At 34.3% G+C, this 20,049-nt stretch overlaps 2 protein-coding genes across 2 annotated transcripts; both read right to left on the bottom strand.

Moving 5' to 3' along the window:
* Positions 1-5,530: 5,530 nt before the first annotated feature.
* LOC132283499 (uncharacterized) lies at positions 5,531-6,355 on the bottom strand. The gene has a single exon (XM_059785445.1). It carries the CDS (start codon positions 6,206-6,208, stop codon positions 5,816-5,818), a length of 393 nt encoding a protein of 130 aa, XP_059641428.1. The 5' UTR covers positions 6,209-6,355; the 3' UTR covers positions 5,531-5,815.
* Positions 6,356-12,572: 6,217 nt separating this feature from the next.
* Positions 12,573-14,403, bottom strand: LOC132285678 (plasmodesmata-located protein 7-like). The gene is made up of 3 exons (XM_059787870.1): positions 13,441-14,403; positions 13,062-13,175; positions 12,573-12,928 (listed from the first exon to the last, which is right to left on the bottom strand). Exons 1-3 carry the CDS (start codon positions 14,168-14,170, stop codon positions 12,921-12,923), a joined length of 852 nt encoding a protein of 283 aa, XP_059643853.1. The 5' UTR covers positions 14,171-14,403; the 3' UTR covers positions 12,573-12,920.
* Positions 14,404-20,049: the final 5,646 nt, after the last annotated feature.

The following is a 20,049-nucleotide window of genomic DNA, read 5'->3' as shown; positions in this document are numbered from 1 at the left end:
ATTAGAATATATTACCAAATGATATTAAACAAAATAAGGTCTTGGAGAGGTCCTCACTCTGTCACACGCAAAATGTACAGTAGGCTGAGAAAATAAAAGATTCTCCGCTGTTTTTAACGCTACATCCGGCATGGTGTCATTGTCACTAAACCCCTAAGAAAAATGATGTAGGAGGAGCCGAAAAATAAGAAAAATGAGCAAAATTACGTGCAATGAGTTTTTATTTAGTCAAATAAAATTATACTTGTACGCGTTAGATTGGTGGCGGTCAACGAATTTGGTAGTAGTCAATGGCTGATCATGCTAGAAGCTTCTACTGATCATTCTTTTTATTTTTATTTTTATTTTTTTCTTTGGTACAAGTAGTAGTGGATGAGTAAACTGGATTTTGGTTGGGTCTGATTGCAACTTGTTCCCTAGCTTTGAAAAAGAATCAAATTCCCAGCTGGTTTTAATTTCACTATTCACCCTTCACCATCAACTTTGTGTAGTGGTTTCTTTCTTACGTGTATATATACAGATGAGACAACCTTTGTTGGTGTTTTTTTCTTTGGGTTTTGTTTTCTCGAATAAAACAACTATGATTTTTTTTTTCAAGTCTTCGTAGTCCAAGTCTCTTTGCAATTTTGATTTCGTTTCTAGTAAGATGCTTTATACATTTTTTCTATTAAAAAAAATAGGTCATTCAAACGTATGCATGATGGTAGAGAAAGAATGCGAACCATGCATATTCTGTATATGGATAAGAAGAGTGCATGATTTGTATGTAGGTGAATGCGGCCCACACTGTAAAGGAGGAAGTGAGCTAGTCAATGGCCCACATTGTAAAGGATGCCAAGTCCAAAGCCCACATAAAAACTCATCCCCACAAATCTATCCATCATCCTATGCTTGTTTGAGAAAGGGAATGAACAAACTTATTACTCCTGCAATCATCCAGTTTAGTTTACTCTCGAATTCATTTTCCAAGCAACCTATCTTTACTAATAATAAGAAAATGGTAAACATCTCAATCTGCAAGACTCCATCCAAATTCGTCTCACTCGGTTGGTTGGGGTTGGGGTTGGTGTTGGTGTTGGTGTTTGTGTTGGAGTTCAAGAATGGCGCCCCAGTCCCACCACATTCAAGCAAGAGCCTCTGCTCTTCTTCGCTATGTAAACAGAAGGCCAGAATAAGTGCCACACTTCTACCCAAGCAGTAGCAGTAGCAGTAGGAGCGAGTGATACTGACCAGGAACAGAGTTCATCTCTTGCTGTTACCTAGAACAACTCATCTTTCTTATAGATCCTAGACCTAGAGTGAACCTGTTTATGACCCTTCTTCTTTAACTAAATAAAGCTCTCTTAAAAAGGAAGCATAATAGGGAGGATGTCTGAGCTTTCGTTACAAGACCCTTTTGTTTCTCTCTATAATATTTGATGAAATCATTTCATCCTTTTCTATTTACTGCCAAGTTCATAACCCTTCCCTATTAAGTTTCACAACTTCAACCCCTAAAATCTGGCCTTCACTGTTACTCCCAAACTTGGAATGTCAAATCTGACCAGGGAAACAAAGACAATGCATAAACTATCCCTCCGAAAAAGTTGTTTCCTACCTTCAAGATTTTCAACCACTAAGCTGCCCCTAGTAATATCGCATTTCAATAAGAATAAAAAACAGTCTCTTCAAAACATAATTGGGTAATTATGAATAATAATATATTGTTACTGCCAAGTAAATGAAGCAAGAGACAGAAAAGAAAAAAAGCTCTGTGTGTCACACATATTACTGCATTACCACCCCTAATTTGATGGTTCAACTTTTTAACGACTTCCTGCATATATATATACATGTAGTCTGTAGAAACATCTAGCCTTGACTTTTCTCCATTTACATTGTAGGGCCAAGGATGGCTTTGCAAGCCTAAAGTATTCTTGGAAAACAAGGTTTCAGTGAAGGTGTAAACAAAAAGGCACACAAAAGACAACAATTAAAAGTAATGCCATAGACAACATCCATACCAAAGAAAATTATTAAAAGAAAATCAAATATGCACATGCATCACTCTACATTCTACCATAAGCAACATTTTCAGAATTAAAACCCCTTAAACAAGAAAATAATAAAGAAAAAGCTCATTGCAAGATGATATGATAAAGTGGAACAAATTGTGAATCAATCCTGGCTCTTCTTCTACTGCTTCTTGTGCTGATGAATTGACACAATATCTATAACAGCATAGAGAAGCCAGTAAGGCAGATGAATTACATAATATAATTGGATCTCCAATTATAACAAGGAGAGGTGAAATGCGACCAGTGCAAGACAGGTACTGTCATTGTGACGATATGCATATCGATTATATGCAGAAGGGTCAATCCACTAAAGGGTTATAAAACATATGGGCTGTATAGCCTCGAATAAATTCCACCATTGCAATGAAAGAGCCCTTACTTGTTGAATTACCCTGGGAAAGTTTCAATAAGTTTTCGGAAATGAATAATAAAAATCTTTACCCCATAAAAGGACATTGAAGCAGCATTTCATTAACAAGAACATGAGAATATACAAAATTTGAAGATCTTCTAAACAAGACAGGAACTACAGACATGAGAGCTAAAAGAAGAATTCATACAAATCCCTGAACAAAAGAATTACTACCTTAAGCATGAAACTATCAGTAGGGAGGTTGCCCCCGCCTCCTCCTCCCTTAAGAACTTAAATGTTGCACAAAGAACATAATACAAATATCGAATTCCTTTGAGATAAGAACCAAAAGGAAGTTTTCCGGAAGAAAAATATGGACCACAGAGATCACTCCTTTCAAATCTTGGACTAGCTAACATACTCATCTTCCTGAAACCAACTAAAATTCTTTGGTTACTCCCCCACAGGGAACCAGAACACTAAAGAACACGTATCCAACACTTCATGAATGTGTACACAATTTAAAATTGAATTTCATAATTTTAGACACTTAGCTGGCACATCCCAAGCACTTGGCTAACGCATCCTAAATACTACAAACACATCCAAGATAAGCCAATCTGACAAAGTTGGAAACAATACGAACACAGCTCAAAAGTGTCAAACCTTTCTTTCGTTCTTTCATTATGTTTTTAAAAAATGAACATTATTACACACATGATCACGAGAAGTTGAGCATGCAACAAACATTTTCATATAGAACAAAATAATAATAATAACAATAACAAAGTAGGTGAGTGCTAGCATTATAATATAATAATATTTACAATATTCACAGAGTTTAATCCTCTATATTATGAAATTCTTTTAACAGAAATCAAAAATTAATTAAAAGTCTATAACATTAACGAAAATTTACATTTACAAATAATTGTGTACACGAAGTACCCATATCTTACTTTTTTAGGATTTCGCCGTATCAGCATACCTTTGAAGTGTCATATCCATGTCTCATACAAGTGTTTGACATTCTCTCCCCAGTTTTAAACCCCAAAAGAATCCACATGTTAACCACTTCGAAGTCTTTTGAGTCAAATGACCTCAATCAACTGTACATTATATTGAAGTAGCACAAACCCATGATTGTGTCATGATATTTAAAAATGAATAAACAACTAAAAACAACAAATTTGTAAAGAAAGAACTATCAAATAATTAAGTAATAAAAAAAAAGTTCCCTAAATAGAGGAATTACACACACACACACACACATATATGTATGTATTAAGTGCAAGAAACACCCCTCTTAGATTCAAAAGGTGCAAAAAACACTCCTATTGTTTTTTTTGGTGCACAAAACCCCCTACTATTTGTTTTGGTGCAAATTGCCCCCTAATCATCCATTTTGACCAATATTTTTTATGAAAATCCCAAAATTGCCCTCCTAATCCGATGAAAGCTATCGCCAGCAAGCACCATTTCCGGCCAGCATCATCTCTCTCTGTACACACACACACACACACATATATATATATAGACAAACGCATACAGTAGTACTGGCAGCTATGGTACCACTCAACCTTCCATATGGACTCTCTTGACGTGTTTCTCATCTCTGCTAGCAGAGCCTGTTGTAGGTCTCCCACCATGTTTATTCAGATTCTTGTTTGGTTCTTCGATTTCTCTGTTATTATGTGGGATAAGTGAAAAACACACATTTCATTGATTGTTTTTTCATTGTGCATAATTTTGATCTGTGAATTAGGCATGTGTTTGGCTGCCCAGAAAATCTGGCTCAAGGGAAGATAACTGTTTTTTTTTTTTTGGGTACAATTATGGGCGTGGAAGGCTGATTTCTTCTTCTTCTTAATTTTTTTTTTTTTTAAAGAATAAAAAAAATCCATACAGTTTTCTCAGCATCCAATTAGAGTTTTGGTTTCAATTGAACTTTATGTTAGATATTGTGACTTCATTGCACAAAAAGTTTTCTACATTATGTTTGGAAACTATATTTATTATGGATGATGAAGTTATTTACTCCATGAAGTTTTCAGCTGCAGAACTCAATTTTGTGGTGATTGTGGGGAGTGATGATGGGTGGTGAAGCTGTGATGATGCGGTGGTGGTGGTATATGGTGGGGGTGATTGGTGGTGGTAATATATATGTATGTGTATGCGTGTGTCTACATATATGTGTGTATTTAGAGAGAGATGGTGATTGTCGGAAATGGTGTTCGCCGGCGATAGTTTTCACCTGATTAGGAGGGCAAGTTTGAGATTTTCATAAAAAATATTGGTCAAAATGAATGACTAGGGGGCAATTTGCACCAAAACAAACAGTAGGGGTTTTTGTGCACCAAAAAAAATAATAGGGGTTTTTTTGCACCTTTTAAATCTAAGAAGGGTGTTTCTTGCACTTAACCTTATATATATATATATGCAAATTGTCTCTACTGTCTAATTTGGAAGAGAACTTCTAAAATAACCATCCACACAAAAACATATCCATTCATTATTGCCAAAATACACAATATAAAGTCATCGTAATAATAAAAAGTTCCTTAAAGAGAAGATTTGCACATTTATTGTCTCTAATTTGGAAGATAACTTCTTATATAAACCATCCACACAACAACATATCCATTCATTTCCACGATACACAATAACTGCTATTTTATTTATGTTATTAACTACCATGGAAGAATCAAATGCAAACTACTACAATGACAAACAAAATAATAAAATTTCCACCTGCTTGAACTCGTCATTAGTGTGCCATATACAAGAAATGTGAAAGATTCAGCCACACAACAAAACATAACATTTTGATTTCCCAAATATGATCGGCAAGTTGAGCCATATACCTTTGAATCAAGATCATCCATGGTTGGTATTTGTAACAGTACATATATTAATATATATATATATATATATATATACACACACACACACACAGACGCACATGTATGATCGACTACATTCATTGACGCAAAAATCAACTAATTGATAAAAAATGCATCATCAGGTGAAGTGTTAGAATGCCTGCAGAAAAAGTAACTATTTAGAAATTTAACTTCCACATAACAAGGTTTAGATCAAAATATGCGAGTTACACCTCATCTACATAAAACTAATTGATCTCATTTTCATTTTGATATTAGTGAGAACATATAGAATTTCACAAACATATAATCCAATTACATCAGTCTTTTTTCTGTTAACAATCGATTTCCCATAAATTGAACAAAACTCGCATAGAAGATCCATTAAACAGTAGAACTAACAAGAAGCCCTCAATCAATGTCTACAGAATTACATAATAACAAATCACAAAGAAACGAAAGGACAAACTGATTTATGGAATGAATGAAAAAGGGCTTATCTCAGATCGGAAGATTGAAGAGCCTCAGTCCTGAGCCTTCAACTTCTCCAATCGCTTGTTCAACTGATCGACGCGAACGACGAGAGCGGTGACGGAGTAGAGGAGCCAGTAGAAGATAAGGGCGGCGGCGATGAGGGCGGCGTTGCGCTGGCTCTTCATGATGGACTTCTGGTGGCGGAGGTACTCCGTGGGAGAGCAAGATTCGGACTCGCAGGAGGGTCGAGTCTCGTACTTCCAGTAGATGTCCATCAACAAGAAGAGACAGAACGGAACTATAGAGAGGAAGGGTTTGAGGAGACTGTGAGTGACGGTGATGAGACCCTTGCGGAGAGGGTCGAGACCTGGGAGGGTGAGGAGGAGGAGCATGATGGCCTCTGCGCCCGCGGCGTAGCCTAGAACCACCCATTCCAACGCCATTGATATGAGAGAGGAAAAAAAACCCAACCCTAACCCTAGAAGGCGATGAAGGAGAGAGATTTGGGACACTCACTAGCAAAAGATCTCAGATATTTGGAGCGTTCGTTTTGGTGACTTTATTAAGGTGTTCTTGCCTTGGTAACTAAGCAAAATGAAAATTCTACTTCCATGAGACACACACAGCCAATGGCCCACTTTAAGTACTTGCTTAAAATGAGAAATAATAATAAATAAAAAATTTGAATCTAAAATTACAAGAATTGTCATTTTGGTTAGGGTGTGTTTGGTAGGGTTGATTTGGAGGGAGAGGGAGAGAAAAGAAAAGAGATGATAGTGATAGTGTGAGAGTGTGTTTGGGTAGGTTAAGTGGAAAGAAAATAGATGATAGGGAGGGATAGCTTGATAGGGAGGGATAGTAAGCTATCCCTCCCTATCCCTTATGTCATTTCTCTCCTAATTTGAAAAGATAGGGAGGGATAGTAAGTTATAAATTATTAATACCAAAAATACCCTCTACAAATCAATATATAAAAATATAATTTCATTTATGTCCCAATATGCTTAGTGGAATGCAATGATGTATGTATAACAGATACAACAAAAATAAATTTTTACGATGGGAAGGGATCGAGTCACGTAGGTATAACAGATACAACAAAAATAAATTTTTCATATGCTCATAAAAAAGGTTAAAGACTGCTATTATCTTCAACCATGTTGAATGGTTCATCTTAGTCTTGTGATACTTTTTTTTTTTTTTTTTCTTTTTCTTTTTTACTTTTGTTTTTACCATGCCTGTTGAATGGTTCATTTTAGCTTTGCGATACTTTTTCTTTTTTCTTTTTCTTTTTTACTTTTGTTTTTACCCATGGCATTGAATTTAAAAAAAAAAAAAAAAGATTTTGGAAATGAATAATGTATAAAATGGTTATGAAATGATAGGACAATAATTTGGTCACTATCATTTTTTTTCTTTTCTCTCCTCTATCTTGTCCAAACAAGAATAACAATCATTTCTTTTCTTTTCTCCCCTGTTTATCCAAACACGAATATAAATTATTACTATCCTTTCTTTTATTTTCTCTAATATTTATCCACACACACCCTTAGTTACCAAGGCACACATTAATAAAGTCACGAATTTTGTAGGTTTTGGAATTCGAAATAGAATTTTTAGTGTTTAGAATCAAAGGAATTTAATGATCCCAAAGTATATTGTATTCAAATTTCATGAAAAATGAAAAAATTTATTAAAATTTGTAAATTAGTTTTGTCGTAGGTTTGTAACTTACACAAATTGTCCTTCTTTAATTAATAAGAATAAAATAATAAATATTATATTTTTTTATAATTAAATTCCAGCTTATTCTAAACACAAAAATGAAATATCATTTCTTCAAATTTCATCCTATATTTTTCCTTTTCCAATTTCAAATTTAAAAAAAAAAAAAAATGATTCCAAACAAAGTGTTACTCCTCACTCCCAATAATAACTATCCATCTATAAAATTGGACAGAAAATGATTAAATATCACACGTAACATCTTTAAATTTTGATCATAAAAGTGGACTCCAATTCATAAAATTTTGAACAAAATTATCTTGACATCTTATGAAATTTTTCTATATAATGATGGTCAAAAGTGAATTTACGGAATTATATCCATCTTTAATATAAAATTGACAAGTCATTTAATGCAAGTAATCCAATAATTAGATGGACTACATGTCCTTACTTTGGTCATCCCGAATTGGCACAAAATGAATTTTCCAAACTACAGTAGATACAAGATTCAAAGTAAAGTTTATTAAGGCTCGAATTTACTGGCTTTACTATTATAGTTTATACATGTCATATTGTTTATTTTATAACACCATATTTTTTATTTTTCGGAAGCTATTATAACACCATTTTGCAAAACTCAGTATCATGATGTTTATGATGCATACTTTTAGACTTTAGAGATTGCATGGACATACCAGCGCACCATACCGTGGCATGGCACACGGCCATACCTGCAAGCGCTGTTGTTGCACCAAGTACAAAGCCATTATTATCAATTTTTCAATACCCCTTACAATCTGTAACATAAACATATTTGGTATCTAAAATTTGTTATTGCACAATTTTTGAAACAAAAAGGAAAAATGAAAAACACGTTTGGACTTTGATTATAAAAATGTGCATATATGTGGTATTTACATTATATTAATTTTTTAAAAGTATCTTTCTATAATTATTGAGTTACAATAGCATAAACAAGTGAAAACACACATTTTTCTGACTTTTAGAATTTGGCTTTTTTTTCTGAAAGTTAATCTGCAAAACATAAAAATAATGTTATCAAATATACTTTCGTTTATATATATTTAACTAATTTAGCAACAAAAATACGAAGCAAAACGATTTTCAAACAGCCTGTAATGTTCAAATGGCAGTGTAATATTTTAAATAAAATTAATTAATTTTTTTCAAAAAGAAAACTAAAAAACAACAATGAAGGTGTGTGTAATTGGCAATTCTATTGAGCACGGTTCTAGGATGGATCCTAAGAACTGGATCGTCGTTGAAGTTGTAGTTCTTAGTTTTGGGCCTGATAGTTGGGCTATAGTGAAATGATTGGTATTTGAATTTCTTCAGAGAGTAAACGTATGGGCCTGACAGTTAGGCTTAAGCCATACTACTTTGAGAAATTCAAACATCAAACGGGCCTGAGAGTTGGGCTTAAGTCATACTACTTTGATGGCCTAATTTTCACAGTTTCATGTTTGTGCTCAGACATGAGGTCCATGACAATGAGGACCCAAAAACTTAGAACCAATGCAATTTTATGTGTTTGCTTTAATACTGGTTAACTTGTGGGTATGTTAAGAGAAAAATATATGGACCTTAATTTTTAATATTATTTTATTTTAAGTCTAGTACTACTCTTACATATATTTCAATTATTATATGTCTGTGCTGATCACTAAAAAGAGAGAGTAATCCAAGTACACGGGAAAATGTTGAAAATGTTTGGTTTAATTTTCAATAACTTAGGAAAAAGATTTTGGAGGTGTAGGCATACCTCAATTATCTGATTTGAACTGTATCTCCATGCTCAGGCACATTTGAAACCTGTTTAAGGACAGATGCCAATCCATTTGGTTTGAATGGGCTCATGAGAACCTCATCAAAGATCGCAGTTTCTGGACTCCAAAGCCTCCCCAGGTGTGCTCTTGAAATTAGAGGATGCTTCTCCATCTTAGAGGGCTTGCTAGACCTTTTATCAAGCACATGGTAAGTGATGGTAAGGATGTCTCTCTTTGGCATGACTACTGGCTTCGATCAGGGCCTCTCGATACCAGAATTGACCATAACCTCATTGCTTGCTCGCAGTGGGATGAGTGGGCTAAGGTCTAATGCCTCATTAGACATGATCAGTGGAGAATTCTGCGATTGTTCAGAGAATTGGTTCCCTCCATTGGGACAGCATAGCATCTTCCTTTACTGAGAAATGGGTCTTAAGATTCGGTTATTTGGACTCTCTCATCTACTGGTAGTTTCCACCTTGCTACTGCTTACCGTGCTCTTATTCCACCTTCCCCATCTATTCTTTGGTACTCTGTCATCTGGTTTTCTAATCACATTCCGAGGTACTCTTTTATTACTTGGGTTGCTCTTAGTCACGGGCTCAAAACTAGGGACAGCCCCGCTCTAGCAAAGAAGATTGTTCCCAATTACTGCTCACTTTGCCTTGCTGCTGCCGAGAGTCACCAACATCTTTTTTTTAAGTGCAAATTTGCCTCTGAAAATTGGATGTTCTTCCAACACCTGTGTGGGATCTATGTTAGGGACTTCAATTTATATGACATCATCAATTGGAGTGTGTCCATGTGGAAGGATAGAACAAAGGCGCCGGAAGCTTATGTGTAAAAGCTTTGCCTCACAACATCTGTGTACTTCATCTGGAGTGAGAGGAATATAAGAAATGCCATGAACCAAATGGCCTCCATCGCTTCGGTTACAAAGCTGATCTACGACTCTGTTCGGAATTGTCTTATGTATTGCAAGTTTCGTGACTCTAGAGCTGCGAGAACCATTGCAGCTGCGTGGAGTCTTCCTAGTTCAGTGATAGAAAGTGCTGTGTAGGGGTTGGTTTTCTTGCTGCTGCAACTGTTTGTCTGTGGTCGCTGCTCTCTGTTGTTGCTGATGCAATTTTTTTTTGCCTTGGCTGGGCCTGGTGTGGCTCAGCTAGGTTTGTGGCATGTGGCCTTTGGGCATTTGCCCCTCTTTGTATTGTTTCTTTCTTTCCTTTAATGAATTGATTTACTGAACAAAAAAAAAAACAAACAAACTTAGGAAAAAGTTTTAATTAACCAAATAAATTTTTATATCAGTTCCCTATAAATAAAAAAAGTTGCTCACTAAACCCGTTAGAATTAATTTATATTTTTCGCACTTTTCCTGTTTTCTTATATAATTTTGCACGATCACATTCTCAGTTAAATTAAGTCCAGCTAATCACATGTCCGAGTGAATTGACCAGCTGTGCTTTGATTTAAAGGTTCAATCTTAGCTTCAATTTCATAGATTATAATAGACAACAAAGCTTGAGAGATAGTATTGTCAAACAATAATTGCTTATAGCTTTAATAATGAACAATTTACTTTGTATGATTATCATATTTAGAGTAAAGCACAGAATCTAATTTTCAAAGGATTCACAGACTCTTTTACATGTATATTCTAATATACCCTTGTCTGTTTACCATCTCTGATGCATGCATTCTTGCTTTATTACCAGTATAAGAAATTAATCAATATGCAAGAATTCTTTCGCTCTCTGTTTACACACACACACACACACATATGTATTTATATAAATGGAACGGTTCAATTATTAATTCAACTTTACAACTGTGAGGTAGCATGGTATTTGGATAATGTTAATGTCTTATTCATGAATAAAAGTGTGGACATCATCTAATTAGCATGCATGATTGAAAATAAAGCGGTTTTGCAATTAGGATTGTTGGGTGTTGCCCCTATCTTAAATCTTTTTCTTTATGTATGTATATATGATCGATGATATGAAATCCAACCTAGCTTTCATAGATAAAGCTGCCTTTTCCATTTTGTTTTGTAAATTTCTTAGCCTGTAAGCATTCTCTTATATATAAATATATATATAAGTGCATGCATGAGGGAATGTACCGCACTATTCTTCTTTAAGAGAGAAAGCATGCATGTGTGATCCACCACATTTTTCGTCTGCATTATGACTATTGAAAAAATATTGACAAATTATATATATATATATATATATATATATGCCAACTAATTAATTTTTCTTGAAATTCTAGTGATCGAAATATATGTTTTTGCATATATGCATTGATTTTAACAACCGAGAATGCAAAGATTTATTTTTGGTTTTAGTATGTAAATGTATAAGGGTGATGCTGATTTCTACTAAATATTTTAGTTGACGAGATCATTGTTTTAATACATATACTTGAACTGAAAATATAGAAAGACAATACTTTCTATCAATATGTGTGTGTGTGTTTACATAGAGGCATAGAGATATATAAAGAATATAAATTGTTTTAATTGTTAATCAAATTTTGCATTATGGTTTAATTCCTAAACTAAAGTGTGCTATTTATGATGTATAATCGCTACAATGAGAATTGCTACTTAATTTGCCTGAATGATGATGAAATGATTTTGAGTTTAATTTCCTGAATGATGATGAATTGTTCTTGGAAAATAAATTTGTTTTTATTTTTTTCCCTCTGTTTTCACTTAAAGAGAAAGATTTCATGTGAAAAAGAGTGAATATGAAAACAAGAAGTTCAAAAGAAATTTCTATTTTATTTTTTTATTTCCTATCTTAATGGAATCAAAAAGGTTGAATGCTCCCCATATTCTGAAAGCAAAAATTGGTTTCTAAAACTCTTTAAGGTTATATTTGTCAGGTATGGAATTGGAGTTTTAGAATTAGATTTGATGAAATCGGAGAAAAACCAATATTTTCTTCAATTCCACCAATTTCAATTCCAATACTACAATTCCATAAGACTATGTTCAGCTATTCGAAATTGGAATTGATGGAATTAAAAAAAAAAAATTTAGTTCAATTTTCTTTAACTTTAAACCATATTTTTCTTGAATTCTATGTAACTGAATATAGCCTAAATGATTTTTCAACAAAAAATTTCTCTAGCACTTCCAATTTTTATCAAAATTTCTTCTCTTTATCCAAGAAATTTTCTATAAAAAAATAAAAATAAAAACAATATATGTAAAGTGCGAATTAAAATGTTGGAAAAAATATCCGTAGTCCCAAAAAAGGATGAACAATAGTAAGACACGATAAAAGAAACACAGTCTGCAACTTTACAGAAACAGTATGTGATTTTCTTGACATTACACAACACTCACTACTTTGTTAAGTGGAGAGGAAGGTGGAATCTTTAGCCTCCTTTTCCTCCTCCTCCTTTTTACCTTTTGTTTAAGGGGTAATTGTCCCTAGACATATCTTTTCTTCACAATCTCCTTTTCAATAGAAATATAAAGAAATTCCATAGAAAGAGAAAAAGGTAATTTGACATCATAAAGATTTGAAAAAAAAAACAAGAAAAAAAGAAAGCCAAAAGAGGTACAAAAAGTAAATCAAATGAGGGAGGGTTGAGAGTGGAGGACAGTGTTTTGCAAAGTTGCTACTTATTTACCTGCAAAAAGCAAAAGAAATCTATATGAATATTCGTCACAAACTTTATCATTTCAAAGTTAGATCTTTTTCAGTCAAATGCTAGAAAGATTGACAAATTTAAAAGGAAAAATGAAAAGAAGAGAAATATTTACCATTTCCTTCAAACACCTTTCTAATGAAAGTTAGGAATATAATGATCAGAGCAACTCCAGCTAATAATCCAATGATAATTGCAAATGTCTTCTCACCATCATTAGTAGAAGAATCTATAATTGCCCAAAAAAAAAAAAAAATGACATATATTTTAGAGTTCTAGGAGAGCAAAGATATTCAATTCAACTTCTCACCAATTGTTAAATTTTGATCAAAATTTATTTAGTATATGGATATTTCAATAATTTCACCAAAACTAGTTAGTTTTGGTAATATTATTAGTAAGGGCATGTTTAACCGATGTATTTTACAAAAGCAAAAGATATATTTGGTTTAATTTTGTAATATACTGATTAACAAGTAAGAGTCATTGCTTACCCTTATCTGATTTAGAATAGAGGTGGGCCCCACTAGTTGAGTACCTTGCATAACACTTGGCCAGGAACATATCACCATAAACTGCCGTGCCACAGTCACTCTTCAACCGTCCGATCGCCTCCGAAACACAATCCTGACACTCGCTCACACTCAAATCCCCAACACACTGAGCCACGCCCTTCACATCCCCGGACCCACCAACTCTGTAGTGCTCACTGGACCCAGCCAAGCCGGCCAGAACCGCATCTCTACGGCCCATTCCTTCCGTATCATACCCAGTCGACGGCCCACATTTCTTCAACACCACAGTCTTGTCCTCCACACCCAGAAAGGAAGCGTTATCGTACTTGACGAAACACCCTTGTAACTGTAGAGCTCCTCCACAAGTTTGGGAGCACAGCGGCCCGAGTTGACTCACCGTGCGAGTCACGCACATGGCACAGTCCGGCATAGAGAGGTCGCCGCGGCATTGGTAGAGGCCGTAGACTACGTCTTGCGGGCTCGAACCCATGATGGTGAAGTTGTTGTAAATTGAGTAGGTGGCTGAGTTGACCAGGGAGGTGAGGAGTGAGTTGAGGTTGGACTCGTAGGGTGAGTCTGGGACGTATTTAACCTGTGTACAGCCACCGTAGACGAATGAGTCTAGGGAATCGGATGCTGCAGTGCAGAGAGATGAGAGAGAAAGAAGGATGGTGAGGAGTGAGAGAATAGGAAGAAATGATGTAGCCATGTCTAGAGAGCGAATGTGTAGAGAGAGGTGAGAGTGACTGACTACCGTTCGTTATGACATAAACGTGAGGGTGCGAGGTCTTATATATATCTCACACTGTCATCTGTCATTCGCGAGTACTCTGGCTTGCATGAGTATTTAGAGTTGTTAACATTTTTTTTTTTTTCTTTTTTCTTTCTTTTTTTCCCTCGAAAAGTGGTATGAAATTTACTTTATTCCTTTCAATAACGTCACTTAAGTCCTTAACCAACAAGATTCAACCATGCAACAATTGACTAAAAAAAGTTGGCGCCACGTCAGATGGGATAAGTAAGCCTCTTAGTTTTTTTTAAGTATTAGTTGTTAGATTAATAAATAGTAGGGATGGCAACGGGGCGGGTTTGGAGCGGGTTTCCCTAAATCCCGCCCCGCTCCTTTTAATTTTTGTCAAGTTCATGCCCGCCCCGAGACCCGCGACGGGTTGAATTTTCATATCCAACCCCGCCCCGTTAGGAAATACTGTGCCCCCGTGCCCGCCCCACTAACAAATTTTTTTCTCCCACTTTTTGGAACTTAAACTCCTGCTATTTAAATGTGCAAAGCCTAAGAATGACACAACATAAATAAAATTATGTATTTTAACAAAAATAAAAAAAATAACATGCACATAACATAATTCAAAGAACATAATAAACAAAAATAAAAATTTAATACAACCAAATCATAAGAAGTTCTAAGTTCCAACTTCCACCATAACCAAAACAAAAGCAAATTTAATACCAAGTTTACATCCCAAATTAGGATTATAAGAGATGGGTTGGGTAAGCCGCTAAAATAACTTATTAATATATATATATATATATATATATATAGTTATATGCGGGGCGGGGCGGGACGGGGCCCCTAGGATATGTATATTGAACCCTTACCCGCCCCGTGACCCTCGACGGGTACAAAATTTGTATCCATATCCGCCCCAATGGTATAATAAGTATTCCCATATCCGTTATTAACGGGGCGGAACAGGGCGGGGCCCCGGTGGGGCGGTAAAAATTGACATCCCTAATAAATAGAGATAGTAAAACTTAACCCTTCAAAATTTACAAAAGACATTAATACATTAAGTTATCGAATGGCATTAAGTAAGCCTCTTGGTTTTATTTATTTATTTATTTATTGTTTTTGTATTTTATCAAGGTTTGTGGTAGCATTTTGAGAGGAATTAATAATTTTACTATATCCTCACAAATATTGAAACAGAAGGTCCTAATTTGTCAATCAAATTTATAATATTTCTTTGGAGAGAAAGTTAAGCGAATAAATCTGGTACAGTGATAACTTTTTTAAATTAAAAAAAAAAATAGAAGATAAAGCAATAAAAAAAGTAAATATAGCAGGCATCAATTATAATGACCATGTTCACAGGTTTTTAATAAGAAAACTCAACGCTTCTAAGAAAACTCGCCATTTTTGTCAATCAATATAATTATCTTTTTGTCCAAAAAGTTTTGGACAAAAATATGTTTTCACGATTTATGATATGAAACTAAAAAACTTGTTTAACAATTTTAAAGGAAAAAAAAAAAAAAAAACTAAGTGTGGAACTGGACATAAATAATTTTTTTGTTGAGTGCAATTAATGGAAAAGAATTTTATATTTAAAATGTAATTTCTGTAGAATAAAAAGAGGAAGGAGGTGGAAGAAGAAGAATGAAGTGTCACATTCAATAATGTCGTTTCGATTTAATGGTAGTTTGTCTTGGAGTTGATGGTGTATGCCACAAGGCCCACAATCAGCCGACCAAACCCATTGTTACTTTGCTTTCTTAGATAAAGTTAATTTCCTCACAAGCGGCCCAACAATTCTGTGTTTGGATAACCGATTATAATAGCCCCCCCATCAGTTTTTTGTGGTCATGACCAACCAACAAGTTCCAAAATCCTTGTATGAGTTTTTTTTAGCTGTAAAGAAAACCTAGCTTAGCTTCTTCACTTTCATTTATGTAGCGCAACAAGTAACATTGGTGGAGCGCTCAACTCTCCGAGTGCCAATCATCCTCCCCTAATTTGCTACTATATTACCCAAAAAAAAAAAAAAAAAAAAAAAAAACACATTTATAAAAAACACATTTATGTATACACATAAATTTGCACATTGCTATTAGAATAAATTAATTTCTCAAACAATTGACTGTGCCTTAAAAATTACTATATTGGTTTATTTTCAAAATCCCTTTAAACCTATGAAGTACGACACTCCTCCCAAGAGTTCCGCACCAGTGTCGAACACTTTTCGGATTGGACACGTGTCCGACACTTCTGTGAAGTGTCCAGAAATTATTTTTTATTGGACACAGCTCGGACACGCAGAGGACACGGGGTGGACACGCAAGGGACATGGCGGGGTATATTTTGTATTTTTTTTTTAAGATAAATGGGGTACCTAATGTAATTTACTAATTTTAGAAGTTTAAAAATAAAATTTTGAAAAAATAAGAAAATAACTACAAACAACAAAGTATCTCACTTCCTCTCTTAGTCTCTCCTCTTCTTCAATTATCTCTGTACATGAACAAGACAATTTTTTTTTTTTTTTTCTTTTAAGTTACATGAACAAGACTTCGTGAAAGGCTAAAAGTATATATGTTTATTCATGTGCATTTTTAGCCCATTATGACTATGTCTCTTCTGCACATCTTCGTTTGGAATTTGGATCAACTTTATTTTTCATTTATTTTTTGTTTTGTTTTGTCTATATTTTTCTTATAACAGATATGAAATTATTGAAATTGGTCATGTTATTTGTTGATATTTTATTTGTAATTTTGTATTTATATATACCTGTTTGTTATTAAGAATATTAATGTGTAAGGTTATAGTAATTATATTTTGAATATATATATATATATATATATATAATTTTATAGGTGTATCTCCGCCGTATTCGTATCTTATTTTTTTTAAAATTTGTCATATCGCCGTATCGTGTCCGTGCTTTATAGCTTTAAACTCCAACAACTTTTACATGTTCTCTCTTTTAACAGGAAAGAAAAGAAATATATAATTCAATGGGATAAAGACAAAGATAATGATTATCTCCTTTACTTAGAGATAAAATCTATTTTTCTTTTGTGAGTGAATTTTTTTTTTTTTTTTGGTCAATTATTTTAAAAATAGTAATATATTGAGTTTTTGTAATGACCCGGCCTTTTTTCCTCCTTTTCCATTTTCTGCGATTTACTTTTTTTTATCTTTTCCCTATTTCGTCTTTTTCCCGTTTTTTCGTTTTTCCTTGCATAACCTTACTTGTTGTGCTCGGATTTGATTCCGGTTTTGCATGCATTCATGGTATTTGATTTCCGTGACATTGGTATTTTTACTTTTCTTGAAAAGCATGCTAGATTAGTACTTTTCTTGTAAAGGGCATGATGTGTAATTAACCTAAACTTGAGGGGTTTTGTGTAATTATGCAAAATAATTATTTTTCATCTTAGGGACCATTTTGTAATTTTATTTGGGAGATATTTTCAAAAAGGACTTGTTTGCAATTTTCGAAAAGTGTGATACATTGGTCCACTTGTTGACATTTGTGTAGAAACACTTTGATGCCTTGGATGATGACATGTGGAGGGTAGAGATTCACCCACTTGTTGGCCTAGGATTGATACACTTGTTGGCATGGATGGTTGACAAATGTAGGTTCAATATTAAGTCTTGAAAGTTTACATAGGATGGTGACAAGTGTAGGCTTGAGATTAAGCCTAGGAATGAACCATAGATTCATGACAAGTATAGGTTCACCATTTAGTCTTGCATTGTGTGTGTGTGAGAGGTAGTGTAAGAACACATAGTGAGTGGATGATTTCTAACCCTTCCTGTAATACCCCTAATTTTAAAAAGGATATTCCTGGTATTTAATGGTATTTAATTTATTATTTAAGTGCATTTTATTTGATTATGTGTCATTATTTTTTTTTTATTAGGTGCTTAATTATTTTCTTTTGTGGTGATTTAATTTATTTAAATGATATTTATTTTTAGTTATTTGATTGGAATTACTTGTTAGTGTTTTAATTATTTAATTGGCATTAATGGTTTAAGTGTAATTGGTTTAATTATTTGATTGGAATTACTTGTTAGTGTTTTAATTATTTAATTGGCATTAATGGTTTAAGTGTAATTGGTTTAATTATTCTATGTGTGTCTTATTTTATGTGTGTCTTATTTGGTTTAATTGGGTTTACTAATTTTTATTTTGTTCAATTAGATTATTTGTTAAGTATTTAATGGTGAATAGGGTAATTAGGTAAATACATCTAACTAGGGTTTTAATTACAGTATAAATTAGGGTTTTATATTATAGCCGTCGTAGGTTTCTACGTTAATTGGATGGGCCGGTTAGGATTGTGAGTTGGACTTAAATGAACCTAGGGTTTAGGAAAACTCTATAAGTATAAGGTAGACGTCTGTGTAGGGTTTTTTTAAACAAAGCACACGTTTTGTGGAAGTGGAGAAGGAAAAACGCAGTTTTTCACATTCTGCCAAGGTTTGATCAAAGCTCCAATCCCGCTTCGTCCGCTGTCCGATCGAGCTGAATTTTGGAGGAGAGGTTCACGACTCAGTGACGCATAATCTGAACGGTGAAGATCAGAGTTTGACCTCGGGAACAGTGATTCGTACTCGTGAACAGTAACTGGGTCGCACATGTTTTTTCCATTCTGCCCAGATTTCATCAAACATCCGATCCCGCTTGGTCCGTCCGATCGAGCTAAATTTTGGAAGAGAGGTTCACGACTCAGTGACGCACAATTTGAACGGTGAAGATCAGAGTTTGACCTCGGGAACAGTGATTTGTACTCATGAACAGTAACTGGGTCGCACAAGTTTTTTCCATTCTGCCCAGATTTCATCAAACATCCGATTCCGTTTCGTCCGTGGTCCAATCGAGCTGAATTTTGGAGGAGAGGTTCACGACTCAATGACGCACAATCTGAACGGTGGAGATCAGATTTTGAGTTCGGGAATAGTATTTCGTACCCATGAACAGTAACCGGGTTTTAGAACTCGCCGGGATTTTTTAAGAAGACGACGTTGAAACTTTGAACAAAAGTTTCTAAGGCAAGATTCTATCCTTACTCTTTCCCTTAGGCTTCATACTCTTTGCACTCTTAAATGATTCCAGGATTAATGAAGATTAAACCAAACTAAAATGATATCTGTTTTGCTATGAAACTGGTAGTTACAGTAGTGTTGTATGTTTGTTCAACCTAGACTAAGCATGTTTGTGGATGCATTGTGGTTCTGTGGTTCACGTTTTTCCTTACCACTGCTAGTATAAATTATTGGAAGGATGGGTCTAGATGATAGCTATCTTAACTTCTGTAATAGCAACTGTTGGAACTTAAATACTAGGAGGATTTGAGTTTAACACTAGATCGGTTTTGTGGAACACTATAATTTGAGCATGTCTACATACATACTGTGAATATTGTTTTGATGCTTACATTATCACAGTTAGTATCAACTGTGGAGGTTAGGATTTTGTGATACATACTCTACATATCTGTATGTCATTTGTAAGGTGTTAAATGGAAGTTTTAATTAATTCTGTCTTTATATCAGATTAAAGGGAACAACTTAAATTGGGCATGTATATGTTGTTGTTGTGACCCTGTTTATCAATGCTTATTTTATCACTGTTAACATTGAATGTTGGATGTTGGAATTTAGTTGATATATACTTGATTTATTGGTATTATTGACTACTGGAGGATTGGAAAGTAGGCACCGGTATGGGACGGTGGCATACTAAGGATGGGTTTGGTTTTTAAAACAATACCATTACCCACCTACTTGGAATAAGGATGGGATTAACTAAAAGTTAAGTCCCGTGGATTTGT

This window comes from Cornus florida, unplaced genomic scaffold (assembly GCF_030987335.1).
Source record: "Cornus florida cultivar Cherokee Brave unplaced genomic scaffold, ASM3098733v1 CherokeeBrave_3.0.0_Hap2_Chr11, whole genome shotgun sequence".
Taxonomy (NCBI): domain Eukaryota; kingdom Viridiplantae; phylum Streptophyta; class Magnoliopsida; order Cornales; family Cornaceae; genus Cornus; species Cornus florida.
This window is presented reverse-complemented; position numbering and strand designations above follow the sequence as displayed.

What these genes read in the sequence shown, in the direction of transcription:
- LOC132283499 (XM_059785445.1), bottom strand. Translation starts at nt 6,208, where the DNA reads ATGGCGTTGGAATGGGTGGTTCTAGGCTACGCCGCGGGCGCAGAGGCC.
- LOC132285678 (XM_059787870.1), bottom strand. Translation starts at nt 14,170, where the DNA reads ATGGCTACATCATTTCTTCCTATTCTCTCACTCCTCACCATCCTTCTT. An exon ending in CTATTCTAAATCAGATAAGG is followed by an intron (nt 13,176 to 13,440) that starts GTAAGCAATGAC and finishes GGGCAATTATAG; the next exon opens with ATTCTTCTACTAATGATGGT.